The 25,675-nt window shown below is 32.5% G+C and overlaps 3 protein-coding genes and 1 long non-coding RNA gene across 6 annotated transcripts; 2 read left to right on the plus strand and 2 right to left on the minus strand.

Annotated features, from left to right (window-relative positions):
* Window positions 1-1,689: 1,689 nt before the first annotated feature.
* LOC111703142 (persulfide dioxygenase ETHE1, mitochondrial) lies at window positions 1,690-11,449 on the minus strand. Its single transcript, XM_023475017.1, has 8 exons — window positions 11,348-11,449; window positions 9,817-9,927; window positions 9,170-9,251; window positions 7,533-7,632; window positions 6,677-6,765; window positions 5,189-5,280; window positions 3,713-3,770; window positions 1,690-2,732 (listed from the first exon to the last, which is right to left on the minus strand). The coding sequence occupies exons 1-8, from the start codon at window positions 11,407-11,409 to the stop codon at window positions 2,601-2,603; spliced, it is 726 nt and encodes a 241-aa protein (XP_023330785.1). The 5' UTR covers window positions 11,410-11,449; the 3' UTR covers window positions 1,690-2,600.
* Window positions 11,450-11,983: 534 nt separating this feature from the next.
* On the plus strand, window positions 11,984-13,831 carry LOC111703133 (thiosulfate sulfurtransferase/rhodanese-like domain-containing protein 3). The gene is made up of 5 exons (XM_023475002.1): window positions 11,984-12,092; window positions 12,399-12,488; window positions 12,558-12,600; window positions 12,761-12,829; window positions 13,750-13,831. The coding sequence occupies exons 2-5, from the start codon at window positions 12,413-12,415 to the stop codon at window positions 13,814-13,816; spliced, it is 255 nt and encodes an 84-aa protein (XP_023330770.1). The 5' UTR covers window positions 11,984-12,092; window positions 12,399-12,412; the 3' UTR covers window positions 13,817-13,831.
* A 1,110-nt stretch (window positions 13,832-14,941) lies between these two features.
* Window positions 14,942-15,650, plus strand: LOC111703135 (uncharacterized). Its single transcript, XR_002765562.1, has 2 exons — window positions 14,942-15,016; window positions 15,434-15,650. It is a non-coding gene; the product is annotated as an uncharacterized LOC111703135 (long non-coding RNA).
* Window positions 15,640-25,603, minus strand: LOC111703134 (glyoxylate/succinic semialdehyde reductase 1). Of its 3 annotated transcripts, XM_023475003.1 has the most exons (15): window positions 25,520-25,603; window positions 25,115-25,217; window positions 24,584-24,640; window positions 24,092-24,166; window positions 22,614-22,680; window positions 22,039-22,106; window positions 21,399-21,473; window positions 20,982-21,042; window positions 20,599-20,650; window positions 20,357-20,405; window positions 19,700-19,780; window positions 18,543-18,586; window positions 16,934-17,014; window positions 16,292-16,354; window positions 15,640-15,749 (listed from the first exon to the last, which is right to left on the minus strand). In XM_023475003.1, the coding sequence occupies exons 3-15, from the start codon at window positions 24,611-24,613 to the stop codon at window positions 15,689-15,691; spliced, it is 807 nt and encodes a 268-aa protein (XP_023330771.1). In that variant the 5' UTR covers window positions 24,614-24,640; window positions 25,115-25,217; window positions 25,520-25,603; the 3' UTR covers window positions 15,640-15,688. The 3 variants fall into 3 exon arrangements, with proteins under 3 accessions (XP_023330771.1, XP_023330773.1, XP_023330772.1); XM_023475004.1 differs by lacking the exons at window positions 15,640-15,749; window positions 16,292-16,354; window positions 16,934-17,014 and adding an exon at window positions 17,849-18,122; XM_023475005.1 differs by lacking the exons at window positions 24,584-24,640; window positions 25,115-25,217; window positions 25,520-25,603 and having other exon boundaries at window positions 22,614-22,694.
* Window positions 25,604-25,675: the final 72 nt, after the last annotated feature.

The raw sequence follows: 25,675 nt of genomic DNA on the forward strand, positions 1-25,675 counted from the left end.
AATACATATTTTTCCTGTAGGGCCCTACTAAAGAAACCAAACAGCTCGATATAAAATTTTATATCGAGCTGTTTGGTTTCTTTAGTAGGGCCCTACAGGAAAAATATGTATTGGCGAAACTGGTGAAAGAAAATTGAGCCAATGCATATTTTTCCTGTGAGGCCCTACTAAAGAAACCAAACAGCTCGATATAAAATGGAGTACCGTCTGCAAAGCATGTATAATCATATGGTAGGGCGGACCGCGTCAGTTGTCTCTCCCTTCTATTCCTTACTCCCTGGCTACGCCCCTCCCTGAATCTGTCAGGGGGTGGGGTGAACGTCCCCCCCCCTGTTTAAGAATATTTTTTGTTCAATAAAAAAATTATGTCATAAAGTAAATATTCGTCAAAATAAGCACGCAACCTCGTATGAGTAGCTGCAAAAACTATAAAGGAGGCTAGGATAAGACGTGACATATTTTCAGATTTGTCTCAATTTTTTTAACAGCATCCCAGTCCCCTTAGGAACTTCGTTCCGCTTATTGCCATTCAAATTTCAAAATTTCGTTTTTTTTAAGTACCCTACAGTGGGCAGAGAAGGAACAAGATATTAGTACACTTGGCGCGGCGGAACATTGGATCCGCCATTATTTAATCCCAGAAAAGGAACGAGATATTAGTACACTTGGCGCGGCGGAACATTGGATCCGCCATTATTTAACCCCAAAGAAGGGACAAGATATTAGTCCACTTGGCGTGGCAGAACATTGGATCCACCATTTTTTAACCCCAGAGCCCATTCTCTCCATAGAAAGTGGTCGTGTATTTCACGTACTTTGGGGGACGACATGTTGGCCGCTAGATGTCTCGTGCTAAATTCTTATCTGATAGATATTTCTCCGTACATTTGACGACCAAAATAGGAGACGTGAAGTTGTCGACCAATGTAGTTTATGGAAGGAACGGCCTCAGAGAAGGATTAGTACTGACAAGCTATTCAGAGATGGCTGTACCTAGATACTCCAGCCGATCTTGGCTGAAGTGTTTTCTCACAAACTATTCATTAATCAACCATACTAGTATTCTTCATGTTTTTATAAATATAGCCTGTGTACTTTATTTCGTGTCAGTTAATTCTCGTAGGCTAGTTCTCATTTGAAGTTCATTATGATTACACTTGTCATCTATTTTAAAGGGAGTGCTCGCGAAAAATGAAAGGGGATATAGAGGCTTACAACGAAAAATAAGCTCTTTTTATCGCTGCTCATCTTACTTTTATATGTTGCGTCTTTCAAGAGAAAATTGTTAAAAAATATTCATGCTGAAGAACTTAGCGTCCATAAAAATTCAGAAAGTCGCAACATTCAACTCGAATCATAAAAAAATCAATTTAATTCCAAACAAATCATTCAAATATTACAAACAATAGTCATCGATAGTAAATATTTCATAATATTTTTGATTAATATTTTTTTTAATAATATTTCGTTGGCGCTGGATTTTCGAACATTCCTGGGAAATATGAAAATGTCGTCTTTCTTATCAAAAATCATCGAAACATAAATAAATGTTTACAAAAGTAATTATTAGACCATAAAAAAATAAAAAATATGAAATATGAACTATATACGAACGCGTTGACTCATAGATATTCTAATAGTACAAAATTAATAAATATATTGAATATATATATATTGAATTCAAATACGATAAATAAATAATATATATTTTCCGAAAAAACAAGTTCTTAAAAGATAAATTTAAAAGGTTACGTTGTAGATTTGATGTGCTAAATAAATCACTGGTTTAAATACAGATTTCACAGGGAAAAAGGCCGGCAAGGTATACACTATACATTACTGTGTTTAAATAACAGTTTACTATGTGCACTACAGTGTTCAGTGTGCAGTTTAAATATAATTTGATAAAAACTCATTTTCAAATAAGAAGTGATCTTCCTATTAAAAATACAGGGTGTCCCAATAAACACGGGAATTGAGGGACGAATACGATGCTAGGAAGTAGTAGTGTAATAAATACTTAATTTCAAAAGTCCAAACATATATGTCTATAATAACTATAATGTGTGCTAGAGATTACTTTATGAAACGGTAAATATTGTGCATGTACTGTACTGTCTCGGCAAGATAAACAGTGAAGACGGAAAAGTTTACTTTGTTGACAGGAATTTTCTTGATTTACTCCGTACAACCATGTGATGAACCAAGTGGAACAAAAACAAACAAATTCTAAACTCTAGCAGACGAAATTCCTACGGAATACACCTTACTCAGTGAGGAAACACTATACTAAATAAAATTAATATAAACCGACGATTTCAAAATCGTCGCTCAATTTCCACATTTATTGGGACACCATGTATTCGCTCAATTTCCATGTTTATTGGGACACCCTGTAGTAAGTATGCCCTTATCAGGCACCCGAATGGAATTAACACTGATACAGTGTAAGCATTTAGTAGAATAGAACATTTCTCAAATTATTGGAGAAAATTAACATGTTACAAGAAAATCAGACAATTTAGAAAATAAAAAGTTAATTCTCCCCCCCCTTTTCCAGGTTTAAACCTTTTCCTTCATTCTCTCTAAAATGTTAAGATTTAAACCCATCCGTTCATCCTCTCTGGAAGATTATGCAAACCGCAGACTAGATTGGCTGGTAGACTTTCATCAATCTTCTTGGGATATGGTAGGTTTAGATCCCCCATTATCTTCACGAACTCATCAACAGTCTACAATTATACAAATTAACATTTATAAACTCATTAACAGTCTACAAATAGACAAATTAACATTTTTAAACTCATTAGCAGTGCAAAATTAACTTTTATTAACTCATCAACAGTCTACAATTATGCAAATTAACATTTTTAAACTAATTAACTTCAGTAGAGCTTTATTAGACATTGTTCATTGAACATTGGACATGGACATGGACATGGAAATTTGACATGGACATTGAATATGACATTGGACATGGACATTGGACATTGAATATGACATTGGACATGGACATTGACATGGACATCGACATTGCCATGGACATTGGACAAGGACGTTAAACATGGACATGGACATGGACATGGACATGGACATGGACATGGACATGGACATGGACATGGACATGGAAATGGACATGGGCATGGGCATGGACATGGACATTGCACATGGACATTGGACATGGACATTGGAAATTGAACATGACATTGAACATGGACATGGGCATGGACATGGACATCGATATCGACATGGGCATGGACATAGACAATGAGAACCAGAAAACTGGGTAGTGAATGTCGCCTTTGTTCGTCTTTTACTTATGCCGCTATAGATTTTGTAGAATGCAATATTAGCATCTAAAATATCTTATAAAAATATTCGTGTCACTATTTTTTAAAATATTCAAGTGGTAAATTGCTAATTCCTTAGCGACATATCATTCTCTTTAAAAATTTCCATTTTTTATCCTTTGTTACCCCCGGGGTTCCCATGGGTTCCTTTAAAAAATGTCATCCAATTTGTTCCAGCCGTTTGGTAACTGTCAGCTTTAGCTAACATACAAACATATATACATGAGCAAAGTGCTTTATTATATAGATAGATGGCTGACATTTTTTAGGAATTTTTTCTTCTTTAAAATTAGAATTTTTTCCAGGGGCAGCGCCGTGCACTTCAGTGGTATATAAAGATATATTCTAATCACAATAGTTACCTTGGTAAGCCTTGGATTAAACTTTTTCTCTTCACCAACGGTTGTAACGGTTTGTCCTCTGCAAAATTAGATTTTTTAGGGAACGTTCAGAAAATTAGATATTTTAGCAGATACAACTATTTTTTAGCCAGAGCTGAAAACTTTAGAATGAGATATCCTTAATCCCAATTACTTAATCTGAGCATCTAATGGACATACTTTTGATTTTCTTCTTAACCCGTTCTTTCTTGGATATAGTAAATAGTATAGAAAAATAAAGAGTTGGTTTTTCTAAATTTCCCATTTCTGTATGTAATCTCAAAAAGCGCGCAAAATTTCAAATTTATCAGCTTTATTTACGCGACTCTGACTGGTTGAATTTTATACACTTTTCAGGATACAAGTACAAGATTAAATTAGTCTCGATATTAAGAAAAAGAGAGGATCAAGCATTAATTTCGATATCCACCATTTTAAAGTTTTCAGCTCAGGTTTCATTGGCCCTTCTTTACCCAAAACAAACCAAATATTTATTATCAGATTTTGATTGAGATTTCACATTGTTGAAGCTTAAAAAGGATTCAAGAAAACGTTTTACATTATTAATACTAGGCCTTCAGGGAGCTTCGCGCACAAATTCTATTTCAACAATCTGTGAGCATCTTTATTTGAACATTATAAACAACAACAAAAATCGCTGATTTAATAATATTTGTCCGTGGATTATAAAATTTTACAACAATCAAAATATTTTGGAGAGAAAATGTATAACTTTGAGCATCCATAAACATTCCCTTGGGTCCTGTAAGTTACCTCAAAAATGTTGGGCCCGATCGGTTCGACTGTTCTGACGTTTATAGGATTCAAACGGAAAGACAAACAGACAAACAAGCAAAGTATATAATAATCTGTGAAAATTTCTCAAATCATTCATACTGATGATTGCATAAAAGCATGAAACAATTTGTTTAGAAATAAAATGTTATAAGAAGATTGTTGCGTTTGAACTGATAATATATATATATATATATATAGAAGCATAGAAAATATACTTATAATGGGCCTGTACAATTGGTTTGATAAGCTTAGTTATTATTTTTTTGGGGGCTATCAAGTAATAAACGTTGTGGTTTTCAAATAAAAGACGACTTTTACGAAGAGCAGTGAAAACTTGCTTTTTAAATATGATTTTCAGTAATATTCCTCCCGCGTTAAAAATAACTGTATTTGAGCAGAATAAATTTTTAAAAAATACAGTGATATTCAAAAAACAATGGAATAGGAAGACGAAATTAAAACAAAACTAAAGTGTATTTAATGTTTTTACAAACCTAAAAGTTTTACTTATTAAATCACCAATTTAATGATGGGCCTGTTTAAACTGCAAACTTGCTGTCTCTCAAGCTCATTGGACTTTTTAAAGTTATAACTTGACTCCAAAAGTCATCTTCCATTTAGAGTTTTAGTTATTAATGTATGCCCTTTATCTTTATTTACTTGTAATCGTGAGCAGGGTAGAGATTGTAGGAGTCTGGGAGAGAGAGAATATTGTTCCACACAGAGCTGTACAGGGTCTCAGCACTACCACCCTGTAGATACAGTACATGTATAGTACATACACGGTGGACTAGGGTTAATTTGAATTCGAACCGGGCCGACACTAACCAAAGCCGGCTGGGTTTCAACTTTGAAGGTGCGGCCAGACTGTATACAGTATCCACTATTTGACCTGCCCCACTAGCTTAGTTTGGTGTGCATAGGAATAATTAATACAGTGAGAACCAGAAAACATTGGAACTCTCGTTGTTTTCAATTAATTATGAAATGTTGCAAAGTAAACTTGTATATATTATCTCGTAAAATCATTTTTCTTCTCCCCCTCCCCATTCCACTTTTTTGGATTTATTGGCTAGATTGGGAAAAATGGATGAACTTTTGGGGAAAAAAATCAAAAAAATGTCCAATTTTCATTTTTCCCCAATACATTAAAAATCGCTTCCCCCCACCCCCTAAAAGGAGGTTTTTTTTCTGAAAAATATACACCCCTCGCAACACCCTCAGAGACATGGTTTAAGTAAAAGGAAGAAAAAGACGACATTAATTTCACAGTTTTCAGATTCTCAGTTGCAGATGCAGTTTTAGTCCTTCGGGGAGTTCATCCCTCTTTCTTTGCTTAGGATACATTTCATTTGGATGTGGATCCGGATCCATATACAAATCCGGATCCAGATCCATATACAAATTCGGATCCGGATCCAGGCCATGAACATTTCCTAAAGATTTACTGATTTCTTTTACAAAAGAAGAGTTTTGGATTTTTAAAACAAATTTTTTTTCTCACTTATTTTAGAGCTAAACCTTGATGAACCTTAGAGAGATAAGGAATTTTTTTTGATAATCTCTCTTTTTCAGAGCAAACATTATTTTGCAGTTTTTGTTGATATTTTCACCCTAGGATCCAGACCCTGATCCGTGGATCCGCATATTTTGCGGATCCGGATCCAGTAAACCAAATGTTGCGGATCAAAGCTGAGCTTTTTGTTGATGATCCTTCTTTTATTCTAACATTTTGTATAAAAAATGATAAAAAATCAAGCTTATACAATATAGAAGCCAATAATGGAAATAGGAAAAAGTTTTATGGTATGTAATATACATGCATGCAGTATCACAAACTTGTATTATGAATTAATCAAAGAATTATCTGACATCTGCCATATGAAAGATAAATTGTAAAGCCACTGTTGACATAATTTCATTAGACCTGAGCCAGTTATAAAGTAGCTATTTCACAATGGTAATATATAAGACTTTAACTGCATTTTTCTATCTTCAGAAGTGATAAATTATATCAATTTCCTGTCTTGTCTCGGACGCAAAAATCCGCAAGTCATTTTTATAAAGAATCCACAATTAAGGAAAGACTAACAAAGGATAACAATCAACTTGAGGTTGTGAATCAGACATGACTAGATGAGGCCCTACCTGGAAGTCCGTCCTTCCGCATCCTCTGATCAAAAGAGCATCTCCGGTGAAGGCACATCCTGCTCCGTGATGAATATAAGTCACACAACCTAAAAATAAAATTAAATATATTTAAAACCTCATTTTTGCATTGAACAACAACTTTTTTACTGTTCCCTAGTACACTATACAGTTTATTTGTTTAGAGTCTTTCTTTAAATAACGAAGAAAAAATTGAACAAGAGAGTAAAACATATAATATTACCTACTATAGTATGTCTTAGAGTTTCGGCTAGTTCTAGTTCTTGATCTCCAGATATTAGTATTACCTGCAGTATGTCCTGGAGTTTCAGCTAGCTCAAGTTCTTGATCTTCAGATATAAATATCACCTCAGTATGTTCTGGAGTTTCGGCTAGTTCTAGTTCTTGATCTCCAGATATAAGTATTACCTGCAGTACGTCCTGGAGTTTCGGCTAGGTCTAGTTCTTGATCTCCAGATATAAATATTTCCTGCAGTATGTCCTGGAGTTTCAGCTTGTTCTAGTTCTTGATCTCCAGATATAAATATCACCTGCAGTATGTCCTGAAGTTTCGGCTTGTTCTAGTTCTTGATCTCCAGATATAAGTATTACCTGCAGTACGTTCAGGAGTTTCAGCTAGTTCTAGTTTTTGATCTCCAGATATAAATATCACCTGCAGTACGTCCTGGAGTTTCAGCTTGTTCTAGTTCTTGATCTCCAGATATAAATATCACCTGCAGTATGTTCAGGAGTTTCAGTTAGTTCTAGTTCTTGATCTCCAGATATAAGTATTACCTGCAGTATGTCCTGGATTTTCGGCTAGTTCTAGTTCTTGATCTCCAGATATAAATATTACCTGCAGTATGTCCTGGAGTTTCAGCTATCTCTAGTTCTTGTTCTCCAAACTTCAACTTCTCTCCATGACCCAGGAGAAGATCAGCTTGAGCTTCAGCTTTCTAATATTATGTTGAGTTTATAATAAAGCTTTCGCTTTCGCTTTCTCTTTCGCTTTCGCTTTTTAATATTAAGTTAAGTTTATACAAAAGCTTTAGCTTCAGCTTTCTAATATTAAATCATGTTAATAAAAAGCTTGAGCTTTCTAGTATTATGCAAATTTTATAAAAACTTAAGCTTCAGCTTTCTAATATTTAGACAAGTTAATAAAAGCTTGACCAGTGTCTCCCCAACCTTTAGTACTGATGAGGACATCATAGAAATGTCGAAATAAATTTACTGAAAAAGTGGTCTCCATCATTTATATCTAATCTGGTTTAGTTCAACCTTCCACCATCTATAGCTTGAGCTTCAGCTTTTTAATATTAAACCAAGTTTATAAAAAGCTTAAGCGTCAGGTTTCTAATATTAAACCAAGTTTATTAAAAACTTGAACTTCAGGTTTCTAATATTGAACCAAGTTAGTAAAAAAACTTAAGCTTCAGGTTTCTAATATTAAGCCAAGTTTATTAAAAGCTTGAGCTTCAGGTTTCTAATATTAAGCCAAGTTTATTAAAAGCTTGAGCTTCAGGTTTCTAAATAATAAATCAAAAAACTGTTTTATGTGTTTAACAGAGTTTACAGTGTTAAACCTGCGTTGTAAACTTGACAACGAAAACTTTAATTAATCCCATAGGAAACTTAGTTTGGCAAATATATTACATTTTGTCTTCATTTTTATGTACAAAGTACAAATTATCTACATTTCTATGTACAATGTACAAGTACATTTAGCTACATTTTCAAGTGCTTAGCACTATTGGCCTTCATTTCTATGTACATAGTAAAATTTGCCTACATTTCTATGTACAAAGTACAATTTATCTACATTTTCAAGTGCTTAGTAACAACTTGTCTGCATTTCTATGTACATAGTACAATTTGTCTACATTACCAAGCACTTAACACAATTTGTCTACATTACCAAGCACTTAACACAATTTGTCTACATTACCAAGCACTTAACACAATTTGTCTACATTACCAAGCACTTAACACAATTTGTCTACATTACCAAGCACTTAACACAATTTGTCTACATTACCAAGCACTTAACACAATTTGTCTACATTACCAAGCACTTAACACAATTTGTCTACATTACCAAGCACTTAACACAATTTGTCTACATTACCAAGCACTTAACACAATTTGTCTACATTACCAAGCACTTAACACAATTTGTCTACATTACCAAGCACTTAACACAATTTGTCTACATNACTGCAGTGTATAATCAAGAAACCCAGTATCAGAAACATAATACTGCAGTGTATCATCAAGAAACCCAGTATTAGAAACCCGGTTTTCCGAAGTTTCGTATCTTCCAATATTTTTGTTAAGAACAATTATTTTATTTAGTTTCTTTCCATTCTCTTGCTGGTTTGAATTTGGTTTTCATTTCTCGGATCCACATTAAAACAAATAAATTTCTAAGCAAGAACATTTTTAAACATATGTTTCTTAAACATGTTTCTATATCTAATTTTATTAAACCTACTTAAGTTTAAGATCCAGTTCCTCAACAAGTTTAGCATCTCTCTCAGATTTCTCTATCACTGGATCGATCAGAATAGCTTCCCTAGAAAATATGTTCATGTTGTTATCTATATATGTGTGTACTTTGCTTGTCTCTACTCTGTCTGTCTGTCTGTCTGTTTATATCCAACAAACGTCAAAACGGCTGAACCAATCGGACCCAAATTTTTTGTGGGACCTCACATGACCCCAGGGAAGGTTTATGTATGCTCAAAATTACAAACATTTGAGTCTAAGTGGCGTAAACAGGGGTGGGGGCTGTAGAAACTAATTCCTCACTGGGAAAGTAAAAAGTTATTTCCGTTGAACTTGAGCCCCAGAGCCCCCTTCACATATATTTTCTATAAAATATTTTATATTTATTACATTTGCTTTTGTATATGCTTAACTAAGTAAAATGAAATATTGCATGATTTATGTAGATTTAGAAGTATAGATTATTTTGCACTGTTCAGCAGCTAACGCTCATACAGTGGTAACCAAAAAACAGTGAAATTTTAGTCGTCTTCCATCAATATCTTTTTTTAGGATTAAAAAGTTCAAAAGCGGGAGGGGGGGCATGTTATGAAACTTAATATCCCTGGGAATGATAATAAATAATTATCTGCCTGGACGGTTTGTCGACGAGTAGATAAGAATAAGTCGAGGATTCATTGTCGAAAAGTTGTCTCAGCATCAGATTGTCGAACATGTTGGAACTTATTGCTCGACTGAGAAACCTAAATAACAAATATATAAATCGTTGGTTAAAAATACCTAATTGACACGGACTGGTTGGTTTGGGAGCAGTCAGGGGGAATGAATTTTAAAATTTCATCACAGAATTACGGAGATAGTCAATTCCTATGTAAAATTCATTTCAATAAATAATTTCTTTTTAATTGGAGCTCGTTTTCGCAAGCTAAATGGCACTGCAAGTTTTGATTTTTACACGTCTCTCGAGACAGAGAAAGTTTATTAAAAAGCACAAAATTATAATAAAAAATTTACTCCAGCCCTAAACCTAATACAGATCCTATTGTTTATACTAATCTCATTAACAATAAGTAAAATTAAAACACGCTAACAAACCAATCATACAATACGAACAAAATACGTTCCCTGCAAACTTTTTAAAAGAAGCCATTAGTCAGAAGTTATCAGCCTTAAAATCTATATTAAGAGCCTATTGCCTATAAATAATATGTACATAAATATTATGACTTTTGATTAAAGAATGATGATAAATATAACAACGCTTAAAAAATAACTTATCTTAAAATCTAACTAAAAGATGTCAAATCTAAACTTGTTAAAATGTCGGAACACTCGTCTCAAACTCAAATGTATATTTTTGAAATCTGATGGTGTAAACTTATATTTCATCCTTTAACTAATCGATCAACTTGAATTCAGGGGGAAACTTTTTTTGGCATTAACCCACTCCCCCCACGGGAACAAAATGAAAAAAAAAACATTAAAAGGCAAGTTTTTCATTCTTTTGAAATTGTTTACCAAAAATATCATCTATTTAACCCACTGCAGCGAAAAAAACCTAAGCAAACTTACATAACATTTGGGGAAAAATATTTTCAAAAACATAATTTATAGTTTAAAATATTAAAAATTTACGAAATCAGATTTAAAACTAGAAAATTTGTAGAGAGTTATCAGGGCCCCGAAAAACTAGACCCTCCTGGATACACCCATGAAAAAAAATATTTACAAATGCATGTTTTGATATTAGTCACAAATAAAACTGAAGGTAAGATGAAAAAAAATATTATACGAATGCATGTTTTAATATTAGTCACAAATAAAACTAAGACATTAGAGACCAATGAAACTCTAAGTAAGAGTACTCTACTGAAGGTCATCGTAAATTGTATGCTTGAAGTTCCCTTTCTACTTTAAACAAATTTTTTACATTGGCCGGAGATATCAAACAAACGATTTTTCAACAGGAGGTAAAATCGTTTCGATGAATCTTTATCGAAAGATCGTTTTGGCTACCATCTTTGGTTAGAGAAAAAAATTTAGTTTTTTGTATAGAAGGACGGGCTCTGCTGCGTATTAAACTTCCTATATTCTTTTAAAGCACATTAAAACCAAAAAACCTTGAAAGTATAAAATTGGACCCGAAACGATGCCCTTCCCTACCTAGATGTACATACGTTCGACCGTCCGATGGTTGAACACCTGTACAACGCACTACACAGCATTATGTACTGCAAATTTTGGAGGTGAAATTAATACTCGTTTTTAAAATATATATCACACAATCTTAAACAATCAATCTTTAAAAATTTACCATTTGTTTTTGTAAAATATTTGTACTATTTTGTATTATTACCTGCAGGAAGTGGGAATGGTTATAAATGTACTATTGCGAGTCCTCTAAATTGAAAGTTTGGACAGTGCACGTACGCGCTGCGGAGACGGGTTCAAAATGTACGTTTGATTTCAGATACTCAACTGCCTCAGGATTGTAATGTATACAGTGAAGGAAATGCGGGTGCGCTTTGCTTGAAAATCCGGGACGGTACATTTTCTGCATTCCTTAGCAGGGATGATCATAACATAAATAGAAAATTTTGAGATATTGATTTTTTACAAAGAGATTAAAAATTCTACTTATATCAAACAAAAATAAATATTTTTTTGTTAAAAATCCCTCTCTTCTTTCAAGGTCGTGTTGGTACAAAATTGAGACCGATACGAGTTTCGCGCCCGCCGGCCGCCGATCGCTGGCCGTCGCCCGGGGTGACGGTATCGACTATCGCTACATGTTGATGCCGAGCCTTTGCTTCTTGACTTGAGTAAGCGTTCCTTGAGTGAGTCTGAGACCTGAGTTGCCATTCGGTATTCGTGTAGTTACGACAATTGCTATGCAGTGGCAAGTTTGGTTAGTATAAAATGGCAATTAATATCAATATATTTAAAAATACTGTCATTTTCTTTATAATCAAACAATTTTAATTTCATGATTGTTAGACTTATCGTACTTAATTTATCATATATCAATTTAATAAAAAAAATGATTTTTTAACTCAAAGTTTTAAAGTTTTATTTTACAGATGACACAATATATTACAAATATATAATATAAAAGAGAAAGCTAAAATTGTCAATTCTTTATTTTTTTTTATTCTGTTTTCATGGATTTAAAATAAAAAGATGTTTGCAGAAACTAGAAATATCTATTTTTCAGAAATTACCTTGAAAATGGGAAGCCAATCTAGCACCGTTGATTTCGAGGGAGTTCTGGCAGCCTCTGAGAAGGGCTCCCCTCTCATCATAGGTTTTTGATTATTTTTATTAAGGAATTTGGTAATTTTGTTTAAATGTCCTAAAAACTGCATATTTTTAGATGTTCGCGGGCACGATGAATTTGCCGCAGGGTACATTCCAAGGTGACTTTTTTAATTTGTTTTAAATATTTTTTTCATACTTTAAAGTGAATTTCCTTCAATTTACCATTATCGTAAAAACTGTAGATTTGAGAATTTTCGCGGGCGCAATTTCAAAGCCTAAATAAAAAAGTTATATTTTTATTTTTTATTTATTTTTCAGCTCTTTCTGTCTCCCCCTTCCTGAACTCGGAGAGGCATTGGCACTTTCTCCAGAAGATTTCAAGGCTAAGTAATAATTTTCTCTTTTTTAATACATTCTCTTCTTTCTCTTGGCTCTTGTATTTTATTTATTTTAATTTATTCTTTTTGATGGTTTTCATTTTATTCTTTTAATATATTGATGTTTTTTTACCTATTAACTAGTCTTTTTTTCTTTTGTCTAATTTGTTTTTGTTAAATAACAGTTTTGGAATTTTTTCGAATATTTTCTGTTATATGTACATAACCTTTGAGAAAGGGTTTGTTGCATGCTACTTCCTAAATTGCATGATATCTTCTAGTTTCTAATCAATAATTTAGGGTTAAGCTTTCTATCATTTATTCTATATTTCCAGTACATTAAGTATTTATAAGTTAGCTTGTATTTACAGTGGTAGGCGATTATAACAATACAATGAAGACGACTTTTTAATTCAAGTTTTGATTGTTACAAGCTTTTTTGAATTACAAGTTTATAAGTAATCAAAGAAAAGGTTTTTAATTAATAGCTTCTCTTGACTTCTATGTTTATGTGTATCCATGCTATTTAAAAGCTTGATTTAAATCAAAATTAAAATCGAAAGTCGTCTTCATTGTATTGATATAATCGCCTAATACTGTATATGTAGAAGAAGTTGATGTGCCCGAAGTTGTCTGTGGAATATTAGAAAACTCTTGAAAAAAATATTTAGTCCAGCTATAGCATTTATATACAAAGATATGAGCGAAGAGCTAAATATTATATTTTTAACTTTAATAATTTATTTTTTGGATAAGGGTTGTGGGCACAAGCTCACGCATACAAATAAAAACGAAATATCAATAAATCTATTTCCAGTTTGTTAGCTAAATATTATAGAGATAGTCGACAACCCTTTAAAACTTTAGTAAGTAATCAGAAAAGACGTCAATTAATCAACTGTTTTTTGCTTATTACTGTATTGTATCTAGGTACAACTTTGATCTTCCAGCTAAGGATCAAGAAATTATCTCAACCTGCAGGGTAATATATACTTAAGAAGGGAATGTATTGTGGTTGAACTGAGTATGCAGTATTGTAGAAAATCTTTTTAGGATTCATTTGAGACATAAAAAACGTTTCCACGAAGTATAAATACTGAGTTTGAGCGCAAAGTCGACGGTCAAAATCATGAATTTCGGTAGGTACGTTTTTTTTTTTAATTATTAAATAACGACGACGAAAAAAAAGGAAAAATTATGTTAAACTAAATAGATGGTTAGGAACATATTTCAAAAAAAAATTGTCAATAAATCAATGTTAGAATCAATTATTTCGTTTTCATCATTTTATTGAATTTATTATTTTCTTTGAATTTGTTCGCAGATTTTTACAAATTTTTAATGTCGTCTTTTCAATAAAAATTCCAGATAATTTGCAGAAAATCTGTGTGAATAATGAGAGATATTGGAAACTAATAATTAAATAAGATTATTTTATTTTTTGTCGTTGTTATTTGATAAGTTAAAAAAACGATTCTGAAAACGTACCCACCCAAATTCATGATTTTGAACGTCGACTTTGCACTCAGAAAATATACGTCTCAAATGAATTCTAAAAGATTTGTCCACAAAACTACATATTTAGTTCAACCATCATACATTCCCGGTCACTCCCTTTAAGGAAGAGACTTAAGGATTAAACTTACGTTTATGCGGGATACATTAGAATAGATTGTTTATGCAGACTATAAAGCTGAAAATTGTACAACCCTTTGTACGTACATCTTAAACTCGTCATATAAAAAGGTCAATGAATACGTTTTACTTCTCGGGGTCAATCTGTAGAAAACAACTTTTAACTGATCAGTATCAGTTGTCATTCTGAAATGCACACTATTCAGTCTGAATAGTGTGTATTACTGGTCCTCTAAACAAAACAAAACATCACATACATTTGCCGCAACTCTTTTTATACAATGTACTGTATAATGGACGTTGCTAGTGCAGAGCTAAATTCATATTTTCAATTTAGTCTAATTTATCTAGGGTTTATCCCTATATCACATGGTTTGCTCAAGAAAGATTCAGTTTACAAATATATCCACGAATTTAATAATAAAGACTGACTAAATTATGTACAATATCCTCTGAAGTCTCATCCTTTGTGGGTAACCCTGTACTATGTTTAGAGCTTGGATATGAGAATGTAGTTGTGTATAAGGGAAGCTGGCTGGAATGGACCAGCAAGGGGGCTAAGGTATGATGATAAATATAATAAAAATCATGATATAATAGTAAAAAGAAGAAGAAGAAGAATGATGATAAGAATGATAATAATAATGATAATGATAATGATATTAAAAATGATAAAAAGAATTATAATGATTTTAATAGAATTGTGGGATAATTAGATAATTGAATTTTCTTAATTTGATACAGTGATAGCCATGCATAGTAAACTGTGGATTAGGAAGACGACATTAAAGCAATACTGAAATGCTTTTGATGTTGTAGCTTTACTAGTAAGTTGTTGAATCACTTAAAAAGTAAAATGGGTCTGTTTACATTGCACAATTGCTCGGCCTCCTGTTCATTGGACTAATTAATGTGATATCTTGAGTCTAAAAGTCGACTTCCTATTCCAGAGTTTTCTGGTTATCACTGTACTATTTAGGTTGCTAAGCCTGAATAAACATCGATAATCAGCCTGAAGAACCATTCAAGCATTTAAATTCAAGCAACCGTCAAGAAACAACCTTCAAAAGCGTACTGCAGATCAGTCATAATTGTTCTGCACAAGTTTAAATCAAAATCACAAGAAAATACTGTTATGTTTTATTCACATAAACTGTCTTAACATGTTATCTCACTAAATTATAATTTATTATTTACTCACGTTTATTCAAAATAAAAAAAAATTCACACAAAACTAGATTTTAAAGTTTGCGAGGGTTTCTGGGTCTGTACGCTTGATATCTATTCCATGATGTCTAAAAAGATGGATTATTACATAGTATTGACTACTTTTGTTTGTCGAAAAGTAGAGAAAAAAATTTCAAATCATTTTTCAATAACTGTTCAAGCGTTTAACTCATTAGAATAGAAAAAATCTTAAACTGATTTTCACGAAAAAGATTTCCATCCAGCATAAAAAGCAACATTTAAGCCACGAATTCTCCATAAAAAATTTACTGCCTTAGAGCTTTAATTATAGTGTGATGTATACCTAATAATAACACTTAATACCATAATTCCTTAATCAGTTTCTGGCTATGATTTAGTTGTGATCTCACAGCTAAGCGTGGAAGTCGCAGCAAAATCAAAGCCATAAATGCCTTTCGAATCAAACCACTTTAGTCCGATTCGTTAAACATTTTTTAGCTATGGTTTAGCTGCGACTTCCCCGCCTAGCTTGCCTGGGAAATCGTAGCCAGAAAATGTTTAACGAATCGGATATTTGTCCTGAGTCAACAACGACGACCTGTAGATCATCTAACACTGAATCTAAAGGGTGGACAATATAATAACCAACCTAATAACTGAGCTTCCATCCACGTTCTGAATAGAATAGGACCAATCTTTAAACTCATCACATCTGAATATAAAACACTGTATGTATACAGTGGGACCCCAAAAAAATCTTAGGAAAAGAATAACAACATTTAGGTTAACCTATGTTTATTTCATGTTTTTCGTTTTTTCATGATTTAGGTTTTTTTGTTGTTCAATCTTTCACATGATAACCCTGAGGCAGAGGCCGAAAGGTGTTACGCGCATGCTCTCTCTGTCTTGTAATTCAACGAGACATGCGTGTAATTTCTCTGGGCTTCTGTCTCAGGGTTATTGTGAACGAAGAATCCCTAGATCTTGAAAAGACGACACCTAGTGTTCTATCTGTATTGTTATTAAGCTATGGAAGAAATTTCGAATTTGAAGATTCCAGTTAGAACATGTACACAAATTTACATTGTATAAGGTAGAAATATAGATGAAATGTGAAAAAGTAATGAGACAATGGATACAGAGGAGAAAGATGAGGTTTATATAGATTCAGGACATAAATAACAGGCTGTAGAGGATAAATAACAGGCTTTAGAGGATAAATAACAGACTTTAGAGGATAAATAACAGGCTTTAGAGGATAAATAACAGGCTGCAGAGGATAAAAACTAACCTCAGGTCGGTGTGACAAGCCTCTTCCAACATTTTGGGAGCAATATAGCAGGGAGCATCATCACCATACTTATACATTGCTCTAAATATAGAAGGGAGCTTATCACCATACTTATACATTACTCTAAATAAAGCAGGGAGCTTATCACCATACTTATACATTGTTCTAAATATAGCAGAAAGCATCATCACCATGCTTATACATTGCTCTAAATATAGCACGGAGCGTCATCACCATGCGTATACATTGCTCTAAATATAGAAGGGAGCATCATTACCATACTTATACATTGCTCTAAATATACCAGGGAGCGTTATCACCATACTTATACATTGCTCTAAATATACCAGGGAGCGTTATCACCATACTTATACATTGCTCTAAATAAAGCAGGGAGCATCATCACCATACTTATACATTGCTCTAAATATAGTAGGGAGCATCATCACCATACTTATACATTGCTCTAAATATAGTAGGGAGCATCATCACCATACTTATACATTGCTCTAAATATACCAGGGAGCGTTATCACCATACTTATACATTGCTCTAAATATAGCAGGGAGCACCATCACCATACTTATACATTGCTCTAAATATAGCAGGGAGCGTCATCACCATACTTATACATTGCTCTAAATATAGCGGGGAGCGTCATCACCATATTTATACATTGCTCTAAATATAGCAGGGAGCATCATCACCATACTTATACATTGCTCTAAATATAGAAGGGAGCATCATCACCATACTTATACATTGCTCTAAATATAGCAGGGAGCATCATCACCATACTCATACATTGCTCTAAATATAGCAGGGAGCATCATCACCATACTCATACATTGCTCTAAATATAGCAGGGAGCATCATCACCATACTTATACATTGCTCTAAATATACCAGGGAGCATCATCACCATACTTAAATATTTTTCTAAATATAGCAGGGAGCATCATCACTATACTTAAACATTGCTCTAAAGATAGCAGGGAGCATCATCAGCATATTTCAACATTGCCCAAAATATACCAGGGAGCATCCATACTTTATACAATATTGCTCTAAATATACCAGGAAGCATCCATACGTTATACAATATTGCTCTAAATATACCAGGGAGCATCCATACTTTACACAATATTGCTCTAAATATACCAGGGAGCATCCATACTTATACATTGCTCTAAAAATAATAAATGAAGACGACATTTTTATTACAGTATTTTTTGTTAACAAACTTTTTTTAATTACAAGTTTACAAGTAATTAAAGAGAAGCTTTTTTTAATTGACAGTTACTCTTTGTTTGTTTTAGAAACATAGGATAGAAATAAAAATTTTGAAATTCTTCTTATTATTCAAATTTGACTAACTTTATGTGCTTGTGTCACTTATTATTTCTAGAAATTGTTCATTTTTCGATAACTTCCTTTTTAATACTTTCTTCTTTCGAGAACTCTCCCTCTTTGATTCTTACATATTTTAAAAACTTCCTCTAATTAATATTTTTATCTTTCGAGAACTCTCGCTTTAATACTTTCATCTTGCGAGAACTCTCTCTTTGATACTTTCATATTTCTAAACGTTCTCTGTAACATTAATAACCTGTTATATGTTTGCATTGCATGACCCAAAATCTCCATAGGAACCTGGAAACAAACAAACAAAACTACTTTTAAACGAAGGTTTAAAGGGAGAGTCATTGTAATATCAAGTGACCCTAAATAAAAAGATGACAAAGTTCCATTTACAACTGTAACATTAAAACCTTTATCTGACCAATAATGTGGATGTTATAAATATTGTCGTTTCTCGTGATTTGCTAGTTCCGATATGTTTTCAGCAATAGAAATGTTCTCACTTTTGTAAAGAACCCACGATTAAAAAAAAATTGTGAATCAATCATGGCCATCTTTGCATTAAGAGTCACTTGAAGTTATGCTAACACTCCCTTTAAGGGGACTGTAAAGGAAAAATAAAGGGTGTATAGGATAAAACCTGAGAATCTCAGGCGTAGAACGAGACCTATAAGAGAAATTGACATAAAACTGCGCCAAAATTATACCAAAACAGACATATGTCAGATTTTGTCCCTTTAAGAATCCTGGGCTTTTAGTTTTTTTTTATAACTAAAGTAATCTTTCCCTTCCTGCCTTTGCTAAATGTATTATTTAGTTAGCAATGCATAAACTTTAAAGTTTAAAAGAAAGCTTTATGACATTTAACAGCCAATCTCTTGTTAATATTAAAGGTAATTCTGGTTGAAACCGGATTTTCATTTTGTGTTCAATAAAAATTTTAAATTTAGTTTATTTAATCTTGAGAGAATTGTTATCCCACATTTTTGATAAAAAATTTTGAATAAAGAGTCCGAATTTAATGAGTTTGAGCCGCCTCTCAAATCCGTCAAAAACCGGTTTCAATTGAGTGCAGGCTTAAATCTTGAAACATTGGATACAATTTTATGTGGAACCAACCATATTTGAGCCGCGTCTCAAATTTAAACTGCGGCTAAAATTCTTTAAATTTGGCCTAAGGTTTCTTACTTTCTCTGTCATCCGGGGAAAATTTTGATTGTGAACTCGCAGAGCCAAGGAAATGTTTATTTTTTAATTAATGTTCTAATTGAAGTATATAATAATGTTCTAATTGAAGTATATAATAATTGTTCTAATTGAAGTATATAATAATGTTCTAATTGAAGTATAATGTTCTACTTTTAAATGTTCTACTTTTGCAGTCGACCTTAGAAGTTAACCTACCCTATGTTTAGTTGCAATCTGATAGCCTAGACGGTTATCCTTACACTGTAGTGCTATACTGAAGGAAGGATCATATGTTCCCTAAAATACATCTTAAGTTCTTTTTTAACCCGCAACTTTTAGCAATTACGGTTAAACAACCATTTTTTTATTGAAGAAATTTTCACTTATTCTTCAGGACCTTCAAAGTCTTTAATTTTGTTAACCTGCAGATTTATATGATCTTTCTTTTTATATTAGGGTTTCCATTGAAATTTCAGATCTCATTTTCGCAGAAAAGTTATCATTTTTGCGAAATTTTCGTTCAATTTTCGTTCAATAAAAATCGAAATTTTTCCATTTTGCATTTAGGAAATAGTTCAGACTTGTGTTTGCAAAAATTTTGCAAAAAATCAATGAGATAATTCTCACTGGTCGGAACTCAGTAGGCCGGGATATCCAAAAGAGAGGTTTAAACAGAAAAGCAAAAGTGTCCATAGTGGATATTGAGATTCAGCAATCGGGAATAAGAGTTTTCAGCTCTTAATTAAAAAATTGAGCCCTATCAAATTTATATTTTTTGGGTGCATTTTTTCAATATTCAATTTTGTATAGATCTTAAAATTTGTTATATTTTATTATTTCTTGGATTTTGCAGATTTAAAAAATAATTTCTACCTGCATTAACATTGGGCCGCCTGTCTCAAACACAAAAGAGTTTCCGGCACTTAAAAAAAAAATTTAATATCGGCAAGAAATTTCTTGGAAAAAAAATATTATCATACAGTGATAACCAGAAAACTGAAATAAGAAGACGACTTTTATAATTAATTTACAGCTTTTAAAAGTATCGCTAAAATTTCGTCTTCCTGTTCTATTGTTTTCTGGTTATTATTGTATGTTGGATAGATATTTGATACCTGGCCCGGATACAATCAAAACAGGTTTTCATGTCAACACCCGACTTCTTCGCTGCAAACACAATTTATTTATAGAAACAATGGAGGAATTTCTCTAAATATATACATTTTTTCGAGTCATTCTTCAATATTTTTAATCAGTATGAGATTTCAATGCTTACGTCATGCAAATCAGACATTGCTATCTTTACATGGAGGGGTCAAAACGTCTAAACAGACCAGGCCCTCATTTGATCCCAGTTAAGGTTCATGAAGTGAAAAAGTTTAAAGATTTTTTAATCCAAAATTTTAATTCCAATGAAAACAGAAAATTTTTCTATATTTTATATTGTCATTCTTCTGGTTGCAACAAAGAAACATTCCAAAAGCTAAGAAAAAAATACCTATCATGAATACTTCTCCCATGGCAAGATTATGTACACAAGTCAACATATTGGACAAAACCTTAAAATAGTAATAATTATCTTGTATTTTATTTTAAACCAATCAGTAATTACTTAAGGGTTGCACAGAGGGGGATTGATAATTGTCTACCATCGGTATCCAGCCTAGATAAAGCTGGACTTTACTCTTACAACTGATAAATGACATGACGAAATTATGGCGTAACCTATAGTATAATAGTCAAATATTCTTGGTGTCTAAGTTCCTGACCTATTCATTAGTACAGGATTATTTAGATTTTTTTAATTCGAGATTTTTTTTAAGCGTTTCAAAACTTCAGCTAATTCATAATAAACAGTTTAAAGTTAGTTTTCTCTAAAATTTCCCAAAATGGTGAACGGTCCCTTTAAAGTTACCTTTGGCACAAGGGCTGTTCCCATTACTCCAGTATAAATTACATTACAGTAGATATCCTCTAACATTGGTTGAACCTAAACAAGTTGTCTGTCCAGATATTAAAGGGACTGTAAGCGTAATTTAAAGTGACCCACCATGCACAGATGTCAATGCCCCATTCACAACGGTACCCCTGAAACCTTGATCTGAGCTGAAAACTTTAAAATGAGATATCCTTAATTTCCGATTACCTAATCTGAGTATCCAATAGACACACTTTTGATTTTCTTCTTAAACCGTTCTTTCTTGGATATAGTAGAGAAAAATCAAAAACCGTTTTTTTTTTAATTTAGAGAGTCCCTTTCCGTTTCTGTATATAATCTTAAATGGAGCGCAAAATTTCAAATTCATCAGCTTTATATACGCGACTCTGATTGGTGTAATTTTATTCATTTTTCAGCATACAAGGTCATGATTAGGTTAGTCTCGATATTAAGAAAAAGAAAATTCTTTCGATGTATTTGTTATTAAGGGTTTCACTGTATTTTGTAGCTCCAAAATGAGAGTGCAGTGGGAATCATAAATCTGTGGAAAAGGAAAACGACATTGTAAAACTTCCTAATCCACAGTTTTCTGGGTCCCACTGTATTATAGATTAACCTGTTCCGCCAAAGATTTTTCTCCCGCCATAAAAACCGTCATCTGCCCCTTTTTTAAAGCCTCTAAACCTGAAGTAAGTCTATTTATCTAATCTTTTTGTCTATCTATCTATCTGTCTATTTACCTGTCCATCTGTCTATTTACCTGTCTATCTATCTAATTACCTGTCCATATGTCTATTTACCTGTCCATCTGTCTATTTACCTGTCTATCTATCTAATTACCTGTCCATATGTCTATTTACCTGTCCATCTGTCTATTTACCTGTCTATCTATCTGTTTACCTGTCCATCTGTCTATTTACCTGTCTATCTATCTATTTACCTGTCTACCTATCTATTACCTGACTATCTATATATTTATACGTCTACATATCTATTAATCTATCTATCTATCTATCTATCTATCTATCTATGTATCTATCTATCTATCTATATATCTATCTATCTATCTATCTAGCTATATTATCTACATTATATGTATATATCTATATACTATCTATTTTTCTATATATTTATACCATCTATCAATATTTCTATATATCTATATATCTATCTATCTATCTATCGAGTTACCTCCCGTGACTGGCGCCTCAAGCATCCTACCCCCTTTCAACTTTACCAGGTCGTTCATTGCCACCGTCTTTATTTCTCATTCTCAAATATATTTTCTCATTTTTTATCGTAAAACACTACGTTCAGGGCATAGGCGCAATATATTTAATTCATTTTAAACTCTGGAAAGACGAAAGACGACTTCTGGACTGAAGTTATCACTTTTAATGATCCAATGAACGTGGGACCCAGCAATTGTGCTCATTGTGCAGTGTAAATAGTTCAAATAGACTTAATGAGTGATTTAATAAGTGTCTAATAAAACTATTTGTTTTCCAACAACATCAAATATTTACACATAATATTTTCTCCTGAAACTCTTAATTTTATATTTTTGTTATATTTCATAAATAAATATAATTACTGAAGTATTGAATATAATGTCGTCTTCCTATTTCAGAATAGTTCAAATAGACTTAATGAGTGATTTTAGAAATGTCTATAATAAAACTATTTGCTTTGCAACAACATTAAATATCTACACTTAATATTTTCTCCTGAAACACTTAATTTTATATTTTTCGTTATATTTCATAAATAAAAAATTACTTAAGTAATGCTATAATGTCGTCTTCCTATTTCAGAGTTTTTGGTATGGCAAAAGATTTGATACAGAAAATAAGTTTTTGCCACAAATTTGACGAGTGTCTTCTAAACCTTAAGATAGGGTTGGTAATCGTTTCTAAAAACGATCGTTGCGTTTTTGAAAAAACGATTGTTTTAAAAACAAACCACTGCACTCGATAGGAACTTTCAAACACTAAAATTGATCGTTTTTGTAAACGAACGTTTTTAAAAACCATAGTTTTTTCTAACGATAAACGATTATTTTTGAAAACGAGTGATTTTTAATAACGATCTTTTTTGAAAATTTTTCGATGAAGAATCTGATAATTAATCTTTTTACAAATTTTCAGGAAGATAAGGTTATGAATGCTGTTTTAATGGATTTTTTATCGAAACAATTAACCTGAACTTTTTCTGACCTCGAATTTTATATCAAAAAGTTGTAATGATCAAGAATGAAGGGTCATTGTTAACGGTTGTTTACGAATGGTCGTCGTTAACAACCGTACTTCAAAAAAAGTGTAAACGATCCATCCCTAACTGTACAGATGTGGATATCATAAAATGTCTAAATACATTTACTGAACTGTGGTCTTCATCGTTTATTTCGAATCTGAGGCCGATTCAACCTTCCACCAACTATATCAAATTTTCTAATCCTTATATCTGAGCAACCTGATAATGTTAACCTTCGATATTTCAAACTTAGGTTATTTGATCTAACAGAACTCATAGTTTGAAATATTAATGTTATACAATATTGTGCTGCAAAGATATAGGGATTAGAAATTCAGAGTTTGTGGCAACAACTTTGTTCTTTTGACATTTTTTATCTTTAAAATATTTGATTATCATTTAATATTTGAACACCCCTGCTCGTAATCTGTAGTCGAGTGATCAATCCAGATTTTTCCATCAGATATTCCAGACAACAATCCTGTATCCCCCTGTACATAATCCTGTATCACCCTGTACATAATCCTGTATCACCCTGTAAATAATCCTGTATCACCCTGTACAAAATCGTGTAGCATCCTGCACACATCCCGTATCACCCTGTTCATAATTCTGTATCACTCTGTACATAATCCTGTATCCCCCTGTACACGATCCTCTATCACCCTTCTCATATTCCTGTATCATTCTGTAAATAGTCCTTTATCACTCTGTAAATAATCCTGTAGCACCCTGTACATAATCCTGTATCACCCTACCCTGTACATAACCCTGTATCACCCTTTTCATATTCCTGTATCATTCTGTAAATAGTCCTGTATCACCCTGTAAATAATCATGTATCATCCTGTTCCAGTACTTCTCCGCCTTATTTTTCTCATTAAGTCCCTTAATCAATAAATATTTACCTCAAATACTGCCTTGACATGGGGAGGCATAGGAAGAGCAGTAAATACAACATCAACCTAGTTGACCAAAATCAATGAAAAGAGATTTTGCTGAAATACCAACCATAGGTTCAAATCCTGAATCACCAATTCAAAGCCTCATGAATCTTTAACTTTGAATTGTGGATTCAAGATTTTAACCGGCCTTAGATAGTTCAGCGACTGTAGCTCAAGTTAGTTAAATTCAACCTAACTATTGTATTGTTTTTACTAAACGTAGACAAAAAATGTTAAAGATTAAAAGATGTTTACAAACGTTATCGTATCTTTTACAAGAAGAAACGTTGCTTATACCCAATATTAATGTCACTAAGAAAAAAAGAAAATGAGAAAGACCAATTAGAAATAAAATCGAAATTTTTATGTAAGATATGCTATGGTTGATTTCAGCTAATTGTTTTGTAATTATTACATAATATTTTAGATTTAAAAACATAATTGTTCACGTAGCGTTTAAGAAATTACGTAATTTGGTTAGCAGGGGAGTGGGACCTGTTCAATAAGTTCTCTTGGATTAGATGCTGTTGTACAATCTGAGGTTTGGAATTCTTTACACTTAGATCCATCTACATCTAGTACACAGCTTACTCCATACCTGCAGTACAGTACATAGAAAATCTCTTGGTAAATTAGACGTTTAGTTTGAAACTGCTGCAGCCGACATTTCTTTAAAACAATCCGAGGCCGAATTTCATGAATTTGAACAGTGTTGTTGAACCACTAATCACTGGATCAACTTGCACACTGACTCAAATTCTTTAAATTCGGCCTCTAGAACATTTAAAATATACATAACTTGGAAACTACGACATTTTTATTGACAATAAATAACAAAGATAATAAATAAGACTATGAAAATCCACTGTTTTTATAATTTTAATAGTCGAAAATTCCTACCCAGCATTTTGAAGATTTTTAACAACGGCATTTCCAACATTTCCAAGACCTGGTAATAAACGCCAATAAAATTTCTACTTTCTATTTATTTAGTTTGAGAAATGTTTGTTTGNAAATATCGAAAATTAACAAAGACAGTGTGATAGTAATATCGAA

Source organism: Eurytemora carolleeae, unplaced genomic scaffold, assembly GCF_000591075.1.
Source record: "Eurytemora carolleeae unplaced genomic scaffold, Eaff_2.0 scaffold62, whole genome shotgun sequence".
NCBI lineage: Eukaryota > Metazoa > Arthropoda > Copepoda > Calanoida > Temoridae > Eurytemora > Eurytemora carolleeae.

What these genes read in the sequence shown, in the direction of transcription:
- LOC111703142 (XM_023475017.1), bottom strand. Translation starts at nt 11,409, where the DNA reads ATGCTGTGTAGTGCGTTGTACAGGTGTTCAACCATCGGACGGTCGAAC. An exon ending in GCGGAAGGACGGACTTCCAG is followed by an intron (nt 5,281 to 6,676) that starts GTAGGGCCTCAT and finishes CTGTATCTACAG; the next exon opens with GGTGGTAGTGCTGAGACCCT. An exon ending in TACCCTGCTCACGATTACAA is followed by an intron (nt 3,771 to 5,188) that starts GTAAATAAAGAT and finishes CTAATTTTGCAG; the next exon opens with AGGACAAACCGTTACAACCG.
- LOC111703133 (XM_023475002.1), top strand. Translation starts at nt 12,413, where the DNA reads ATGGGAAGCCAATCTAGCACCGTTGATTTCGAGGGAGTTCTGGCAGCC. An exon ending in GGGCTCCCCTCTCATCATAG is followed by an intron (nt 12,489 to 12,557) that starts GTTTTTGATTAT and finishes GCATATTTTTAG; the next exon opens with ATGTTCGCGGGCACGATGAA. An exon ending in GCCGCAGGGTACATTCCAAG is followed by an intron (nt 12,601 to 12,760) that starts GTGACTTTTTTA and finishes TTTATTTTTCAG; the next exon opens with CTCTTTCTGTCTCCCCCTTC.
- LOC111703134 (XM_023475003.1), bottom strand. Translation starts at nt 24,613, where the DNA reads ATGCCTCCCCATGTCAAGGCAGTATTTGAG. An exon ending in GGGAGAAGTATTCATGATAG is followed by an intron (nt 20,651 to 20,981) that starts GTATTTTTTTCT and finishes TTGTGTTTGCAG; the next exon opens with CGAAGAAGTCGGGTGTTGAC. An exon ending in GCGGCCCAATGTTAATGCAG is followed by an intron (nt 19,781 to 20,356) that starts GTAGAAATTATT and finishes GATGTATTTTAG; the next exon opens with GGAACATATGATCCTTCCTT.